This window comes from Pleurodeles waltl, chromosome 9, assembly GCF_031143425.1.
Source record: "Pleurodeles waltl isolate 20211129_DDA chromosome 9, aPleWal1.hap1.20221129, whole genome shotgun sequence".
Classification (NCBI taxonomy): domain Eukaryota; kingdom Metazoa; phylum Chordata; class Amphibia; order Caudata; family Salamandridae; genus Pleurodeles; species Pleurodeles waltl.
The window spans coordinates 396,570,926-396,580,339 of record NC_090448.1 but is presented as its reverse complement, the minus strand read 5'-3'; the positions used below and the strand labels follow the sequence as shown (position 1 = coordinate 396,580,339).

The 9,414-nt window shown below is 41.7% G+C and overlaps 1 protein-coding gene across 1 annotated transcript in view; it reads right to left on the bottom strand.

The window, feature by feature from the left end:
• Positions 1-334: 334 nt before the first annotated feature.
• Positions 335-9,414, bottom strand: part of DNAJC4 (DnaJ heat shock protein family (Hsp40) member C4) — a 425,931-nt gene continuing 416,851 nt past the window's right edge. The window contains exon 7 of the mRNA XM_069207103.1: positions 335-660. Within this exon, the coding sequence (XP_069063204.1) occupies positions 558-660 (103 nt within the window). The 3' untranslated portion in view covers positions 335-557. The remainder of the gene's footprint in view (positions 661-9,414) is intronic.

The window sequence follows — 9,414 nt, the reverse complement described above, 5'->3', positions numbered from 1 at the left end:
AATTGTTAGTAGTTCATTGTTGCTTTGCCAGTTTGTGTTGGTTGGTGTGTGCTCTCCCTCACTGTATTTGTGCTCCTGTTTGTTTATGTTGCCTTTAACTTACTGGCTTTTTTGCACTGTGTTGGCTGCTCACTTGTGGTTATGTTGCACATAATTTATTTGCTCTTTAGTGTGTGGCTGCTGTTCAATGTTGGTACAGTGGTATGTACCAGTGTGTGTCCTCCTGAATGGTTATTTTCCTCAGTGTTTGTTGACTAGTGATTGTTTTGGACCTTCTTGGTCTTGCAGATCTTACAAGGCTTTTCAGACCATAACTCACTCATCAGGGGCTCAAGGACTAACCACATTTTGCACCTTTTTGCTGATTTATTAATTTGACTACTTAAAAGGTTGGCATTTACTAGCTCGAGTTTGTAGGCTACATACAGATGTCTTGGTGTGGGTGGACTGCAAAGTGTCCAGGATGCACACTTTCGCTTTGCACAGGGAAAGGTGGGCACTTGAGGTAGTCTTCAGGTCCTGATATGACATCCTTTGTCTCTCATTTTACGAAGGTCTTATTTTGATGCGCCATCACTTGGAGACTTCCTGCGATACTTCTCTGCAAACTGTGCATGTTTCTCAGCCAGAATCTCCTGCTGCTTCTTCAGACCGTTGGTTCTAAGTAGGAACAACAAGAAAAGAGAATGAACGAGGCTACACATGATAAGAGGCATAGGGTTGTGCGCAAACAATTGAGAGGGTGAGGCATAGGATAAAATATATCAACACCCCTTCTCCTGTAACATAACATACAGGTCTGTATCATGACTTAAGTTCTGTGGAGGGAAAAGTAGGGACCTTGACATTCAGGTTAAAAAGACTAACCGCCACCCAGCTTCAACCTACAGTCAATCAAGAGGATCAGGCCACTGAAGATTTGTCTAACCTAACCTAAAGACATTCTGGAAAACGTAGCTATTGAAATAACCCAGAACCCTATATCTCCCACAAGGACATGTAGTGCCTTAGTCGTAAGCATAACTCGGCGATCACCATCAAGCCTAACCTGTGCAGCTGGACCAGGCCATAGATCATACAAGCAGTCTCCATTAAGGATTTGTGTCAGACTTACTAGTTAAAAGATTAACTCAAGAGAAAGCCCCATCTAAGGACTTGCTTCAATGCAGTACTAAAGGGCAATTCATCAGATCTTAAACCTCCCTTCAGGGAGCTTTGGCTACACAATAATATCTCATACTACAACTTCTGTAAAATGTGTAGGAGCCCTACAACACTATTCAGCCTCATCACAAACCCATCAGATATGAGTGACACTCAATATACTCAATATTCACAAAGTATATGGTTATGAAATACATCGCCAGTGTCCCTAAAAAACTAAGAAGTAGCTTTGCGCACACCACTTACATCGTTATGCTCGGCAGAAACAATTAACTGGTGGAGATCACTGGACGGCCATCTAGTACAGAAACGTTTACTTGGGTTGCATCGCCTCACAACATGTACATTTCTAGTTATTTAAAACGAGGGGGTATGTCCTCTTTACGCATATTGGTGTGTATCTTGTGCACTTTCTTGCGCCTATTTTGGGCTATTCCGTATTACTTTCAGGCCTCGACTATAAGTGCCTCTGCAATTTATGGTCCTGTCAATTCAACTGGTGCGAATTTATTGCACCTGGTAATTACTTGGTGTGATAAAGACTGCACCTTCACATTCCCACCGATAAATTTTGGCAAGTCAAACCTGCCTGCCAAAATGTAATGCCTGAAAGGACTAGTAAATAAGCAACGATATCTGTATGTTATTCTCCATTTTGCAGAACTTAATTGGTGTAGGTGATTTTTATAGATCCTGATACACTGAGATCCACATGGTTTAGTTATTTCTCTGGTATGATAAGTATCATCTACCCATCTGGGGCACTTGTAATCAAGCTCACAGTTATCATTTCATGTTTGTGACAATCGACTTAATTTGACAAAATAAAAGAGTTAAAAGAGCTTATAAGTGGCTAAGCCTTAAATCACATTAAGGGCTGTGAGCTTACTGTCTTTTTTTTAGATCTATGATGGTAACTACTGGACGACAGTGCGTAAATTGTTTGCCTAACATGGACTTTGATCAGCGGGGGTATTGCCCTGTCCACAGCTCCCTGTCATTTTAACTTTTCACTGCCTGTCACAATTGAACCATGCCTTCTATTTTAAAACAAGTAGTTTGACGACTAAACAGCCAGAAAATATCTGGATACTTGAGGATATTTGTAGAGTTTCGAATCCTTATGTTAAAATGTTAAAAAGAATAAGGTTTAAGTCTGACTCGAAACTTAGAATTAAAGTTATTTATAAATATATATATATTATTTTTTTTCACCGAAAAACCCAAAGGTTAGAGGCACGTTATAGTTAGGCTCACATTTTAAACGTATAAAACCATACAAATTCATCAGTTATAGTTACATTTATCTCAAGTAACTATAACTCGTGCCCTAAGGTAACTATAACTCGCACCCCTGCCATGCACAGTTTTTTTGTCAAAATATTACTGCAAATATTACACTGATATTATCAATGATGTTATGAAAGATGTCATGAGTGACATAATTTGTGGGGTATTTAGCAGTGCATGGCGGGGGCACGAGTTATAGTTACTTTAGGGCATGAGTTATAGTTAAAATTAAAGGAGGGAAATGATCATGGACACGCCTGGAATAGAACTGTCAACTTTCAGTGTGAGGGTCTGGGACATTAACCATTTGGCCATTTGTTTTAATTTTCCATTTTTTTCCCCTTTATAGGGTATCTGGGACCATGGGGAGTGTGGAAGGGCTGGGGGGAGAAGGCCTCAAGGCCTACCATGTGGTCCCTGCTAGTTGTTTTGTGGTCCCGTTGTCAGAAAGCGGAGATATGTCTGCTTTTGCTTGGTGGAAGCTGTGAGCTTCCACCAAGTAAAAGCAAACAGCTATGTCCCAGGGGTGGGCACCCTGGGACATAGCAGAAGCCGGACCTGGCAGGGTGGAGGCCCCACCATGCACAGTTTTTTGGTCAAAAATGTTACTGCAAATATTACATTGATATTATCAATGTTATCAAAGATGTACTGAGTGCTGTAATTTGTGGGGTAGTTAACACTGCATGGCGAGGACGCGAGTTATAGTTACCTTAGGGCACGCGTTATAGTTACTTGAGATAACCCTAACGGTGAATTTCTATGGTTTAGTACGTTTAAAATATGAGCCTAACTACATCGTCCCTGAAACCATTGATTTTTAGGTGCATTTCTATGTTTTTTTAATTCTATTTCATAACTATAGTGTCCCTGTAACCCGTTTTTTTTACCGCAAAGTAATTTTCATTACCATACGTTAATCCAACCACCACCGCACATAGCCAAAGGGCCTGGCCTGTGGCCAGGCCCTGAGGCCAACCCCTATAGCCACTCAACCCTGCGCTGCACATGGTCTTCAGATGCGAGCAGCGGGAATTGGCCACAGGACCTGCAGGCAACCTCTATAACCACCGAACCCTGCATTGCACACATCCTTTGCCTGTGCGCACTGGAGGTTGGCCCCTGGGCCTGGCCAACACCCCTAACCACCCTACTCTACACTACACACAGCCTTTGGTCATACACAGCAGTAGTTGGCCGCAGGTCTGAATGCCCCCCTCCCCAGGCCGATCTCAACCCTGGGGCTCCATCCCCCAGGGTACGGTCTAAATATTTATTTTCTGGGGGGAGGGGAGGGGAGCTGCGAGGCTAAAGCAGCTCCCTTTCTGTTACAGCAATGTTTCCTATGTTTCCCTGCCTGCATCTCCGCGGGCAGGGAAGCAGAGGAGCTGTGCATAAGTCCACCATATAGTGTTGGGCTCGATGTGTTACAAGTTGTTTTTCTTTGAAGAAGATTTTCGAGTCACGAGATCAAGTGACTCCTCCTCTCGGTGATAGTGCGCATGGGCACCGAGTCTTTTGTTAGATTGTTTTCCCGCAGGAGGTTGAAGTAAAGAGTGTACAAGTGTATATGTACGTATATAGTAGAGAAATGAGATGTCCATGCAATGTATATACATATTTACAATATATAATACTACAACGGCCACAGGCTTCTGGGGAGGAGGGAAGGCGCATATGAATCTACAGCACTACATGACGCGAACAGATGCCTACTGAGTAAATAAAATTTTCCGTTCAATGGCATGTGTAGCTCTAGATACACATGCTGTGCATAGACTTGAAAGCAGTCCTTCCTATGAAATAAGCAGTGGCTAGCCTGTAGGAGTTGTAGTAGTTTGAAATAGTGTTCTATGCCTGTCCAACATTTGCTTGTTGGCGAGATAATACATCCGCACAGTAGTGTTTAGTAAATGAGTGTGGTGTAGACCATGTGGCTGCTTTACATATGTCTGCCGTTGGTATATTGCCTAAGAATGCAATTATAGCCCCTTTCTTCCTAGTGTAATGAGCTTTTGGAGTTACTGGTAACTGTCTTTTGGCTTTAAGATAGCAAGTTTGTATACATTTGACTATCCATCGTGCTAGTACAGTTTTTGAAATAGGATTACCTTTGTGAGGCTGTTGAAAAGCCACAAACAGTTGTTTGGATTGTCTGAAATATTTTGTTCTGTCTATATAATACATGAGAGCTCTTTTAACATCAAAGGTGTGAAGAGCTCTTTCAGCAACTGAATCTGGTTGTGGAAGGAAGACTGGCAAGTCCACTGACTGACTGATATGAAAAGATGAAACCACTTTTGGTAGGAATTTTGGATTTGCCCTAAGAACTATTTTGTTTCTGGGAATTTGAAAGAAAGGTTCTTCTACAGTGAATGCTTGGATTTCACTAACCCTTCTTAAAGAAGTAATTGCTACTAAGAAGTCAAACTTCCATGATAGAAACTGAAGAGGGCAAGAATGCATGGGTTCAAATGGTGGTCCCATAAGTCTTGTGAGTACAATGTTAGGATTCCATACAGGGGCTGGTGGTGCTCTAGGTGTAATAACTCTTTTAATATCTTCCATAAAGGCTTTTATAACAGGAATCCTAAACAGGGAAGTATGTTGCCTGTTCTGAAGGTAAGAAGCTATTGTTGTTAAATGTATCCTCATAGAGAAGTATGCGAGGTTTGAGTTTTCTAAATGTAGCAAGTAGCAAACAATATCCTGTACTGAAGCTTTAAGTGGGTTAATGTTTTTAGGTTGACAGTAGTAGACAAAACACTTCCATTTAGCTGCATAACACTGTCCAGTTGTGGGTTTGTGTGCTTCTTTTAGAGTACCCATGTATTCAGATGGAAATTGTAAGTAGCCAAATTTTGTGACTTCAGGAGCCAAATCGCCAGGTTTAGTATGCTGGGATTTGGATGTCTGATTTGACCTCTCCTTTGAGTCAACAGATTTGGTCTGTTTGGTAGTTTTTTATGTGGTACTACAGACAGATCTAACAGTGTTGAGTACCAATGTTGACGTGCCACGTGGGAGCTATGAGTATGACAGTGAGTGTTGTTTGTTTCATCTTTTTGATCATAAATGGAATTAGTGGGAGAGGTGGAAAAGCGTAAGCAAATATCCCTGACCAACTGATCCATAGAGCATTGTCCTTGGATTGAGGGTGTGGGTACCTGGATGCAAAGTTTTAGCATTTTGTGTTTTCTCTTGTGGGAAACAGATCTATGTCTAGGGTTCCCCACATTTGGAAGTATTTTTGAATCCCCTGTGGGTGAATCTCTCATTCGGGTACTTGTTGCTGCATCCTGCTTAAGAGGTCCGCTAGTTGATTGTGTTTCCCTGGGATATACTCTGCCACTAACTGAACTGGATTGTGAATTGCTCATTTCCAAATTGTCTGTGGTAAAAGGGACATTTGAGATTAATGTGTGTCCCCCCCTTTTTGCAGATAATATATTGTGGTCATATTGTCTGTTCTCATTAACACTATTTTGTGTGTGATTTGTGTCAGAAACGCTTTGAGTGCTAGGAATACTGCTAGGAATTCCAGGTGGTTTATGTGATAAGTCTGTTGGATTGAGTCCCATTCCTCCTGTATGGTGAGGTTGTTGGGATGAGCTCCCCAACCTATCATTGATACATCTGTTGTGATTATGGTCTGAGGCACAGGGTCCTGAAAAGGCCGCCCTTTTGATAGGTTGGTGTGATTCCATCATTGCAGAGAGCGGTAAGTTTGGCGGTCCAACAACAATAGATCCTGAATTTGAACGTGTGCCTAAGACCATTGTTGAGCGAGACATTGATGTAGTGGCCGCATGTGAAGTCTCGCATTGGGCACTATTGATATGCATGAGGCCATCATTCCCAATAGTTTCATCACTAACTTCACTGTATAAGTGTGGTTGTATTGTAGTTATGATATGAGATTGTGAAATGCTTGAATCCTGACTGGATTTGGGTATGCTAATGCTGACTGAGAGTTCAGAATTGCTCCTAGATACAGTTGTATCTGTGATGGTTGCAGGTGAGATTTTTTGGTAATTTATAGTGAATCCTAGATTGTGTAAGGTGTTTATAGCATATTGAGTATGTTGTTGACAAACGGCTTTTATGAGCCAGTCGTTGAGGTATAGGAAGACATGCAAGTGTTGTCTTTTCAGGAATGCTGCAACTACAGCTAAGCATTTGGTGAACACCCTTGGTGCTGTTGTTACTCCGAATGGTAGCACCTTGAATCGATAATGTTTTCCTGCTACAACAAATCTTAGATACTTTCAATGTGCTGGATGTATGAGAATGCGGAAATAAGCATCCTTGCGGTCTAATGCTGTCATGTAATCCTGTTTTTGTAATAGGGGAATGACGTCTTGTAGAGTGACCATATGAAAGTGTTCTTAAAGTATGTATAGATTGAGAGGGGTCTGAGATCTAGGATTGGTCTGAGAGTACTATCCTTTTTTGGTATGTGTAACTATAGTAAATATACTCCTGACCCCTGTTGGGATATAGGTACTGTCTATAAGGCTCCTTTGTTCAGTAGTGATTGTACCTCCTGTTTTAATAGAGTGAGATGCTCCTGAGTTAGTTTGTGTGAACGAGGTGGAATGTTTGGTGGAGTGGAAATGAGGTCTATACAATAACCATTTTGATTAACTGATAGAACACGCTGATCTGTAGTGATATTGCGCCATTTTGGATAGAAATCTTTTGGTGTTCTGGAGGGAGGTGTTGTAATAGCTCTTCTATTTCATCCCAGTGTGCCCTATCATATCTAGCTAAAAGAGCTTGTGAATTGGCTATTCTTCAATGATTTGCAGCTTGTGAAGCTACTCTTTTCCCAGCTGCATCTATTTTCATACTTTTAGTCTGGAGGAGGGCAACTCCTGTGGTCTGACTGTTAGCCCTTTTTCTTGCTGCACCAACTACAATTGAATCAGGAAGTAATTGGGTTCCTATAAACACTGGGTCTGAGGGTGCTGGTTTATACTTTTTATCCACTCTAGAAGTGATAATTCTATCTTTAGCAGACTCCTGGAAAATATCAGAAGCATGTCTGAGCATTCCTGAAAGCATTGGAGGACATTTGTATTGTTTATGTGTAGACGCTGGGGTGTCAAAAAGGAAATCTTTTTCTATCTGATCGGTATGCATTTGCACATTATGATAGGCCGCAGCTCTAGCCACTACTTGATTGTATGCAGTAGTGTCTTTTGGTGGCAAGGGTCTTGCAGGATGTAAGTGTGGATCATTTGGCAGAATGGGATCAGTGTCATATGTATCCCATGGATCTCTATCATGCTGGTCATCACTAAGATCATTCCTATGTGGTGATAATGAGGATGTGTGTGGTGATAATTGTGCTTCATATGTGGGTGATGGTGGTGTGGAAGGAAGAACAGGAGAAAGTGGCGGTGAAGGCTATTTATGTTTTATAGCCTTTTTCTGTTGCTTATCTTTCAAGACCTTTTTTGATTGAGGTACATCCTTTGAAGTGTCTTTAAAAGTTAATTTCCTTTTAAAGGACATTGGAGGGGAGGCAATTATTCTTCCTGTGTCCTTTGGAATGTGTATTTTTCACTGTTTAACGTACATCACCTCTAAAATAGGTCCAAGGATTCATGGGTAGAAGTAGTTTGCTTGCTACCCGTGTCTTTCGACTCCGAAGGTTTGTATTTTGTTCAAACCAAATTCATCGGCTCTGAAGGCTGTGCAGATTTTTTCGACTCCGAAGATGTGCTTTCTGGTTTTCAGCTCGATTCCAAGACTAGTCTAGGAGTCTGTTTGGTCGATGCCGAATGCACTTTAGTCTTTTATCTCTATGCCAAACCCACAGGTTGGTCATCCTGGCTTTCTTTTCTAGTCCGACCATGGCCCGAAGGCAGTGGAGGGCCAACAATTAGTGCTGGCGTCTTTGTAAGTATTTTTGTGTGGTGCGATGGGGCAGTTGTACTCACGTACTGCGCCGGAGGGACATAGTGGCTATCATCACCAGAGTGTTGATAGGAGTCCGAGTCTTGGATGGAAAACACTGCCCCTAGCTGAACTTCTTCTTCAGCGTGTTCCTCACCAAAGATATCAGGTGTGTCCTCTGTGGATTTAGATGCCATTTTGAGACGAAGAGCTCTATGGTCCATGGTCCCTGAGGGTCTTTTTAGATCGAAATGATCTCTAGGCGTCGCAATTCTCTTCTCAATGATCTTGATATAGACAGAGATTACACACGGAATGATGATCAGTGTATGGAAATTTAGCGTGACAACGAAGACAGAATCAAAAAGGAGTTTGTTCCATTAGACCTACATTGAAGTAGGCCCTAAAAGGGTGATACCCTTGTAAGGGTGAGAATTCGACCCCAGTGGTCTAAATCGGATCAAGTATAGATGGAAACACGATTGAAACAATGCTAATTATATTATAGAAAACGTAGAATAAGTTCAGAAGTACCGAACTGAGATCCACCGGAGCGAGAGGAAACGTCCGAACCCGATGGCGGAAAGAAAACAATCTAACAAAGGACTCGATGCCCATGTGCACTATCACTGAGAGGAGGAGTCACTCGATCTTGTGACTCGAAAACCTTATTTGAAGAAAAACAACTTGTAACACTCCAAGCCCAACACTAGATGGTGGACTTATGCACAGCATGTGTATCTACAGCTACACACGCCATCAAACATATACATATATATTAATCACCCCCGCCCCCTGGCTACATAAACTACCTTTATAGACACAGTATTTACTCACACTTTATATCTGACTTGCAGTAATGACTACTCAGTCGCTTCAGTTTACTGGGTCTGCTTCTTGCTATATGGATTATATGGATCAGTACATAATGGTGACAGCTATTTATTTCCATCACTATAGTCCGCATAAGGTTGATGAAAAGATTACCATATAGACATTAACATTACTTTATAGTTAGGGACCCAGCATACAGAAAGTGGGCTCTGGTCAACTGCT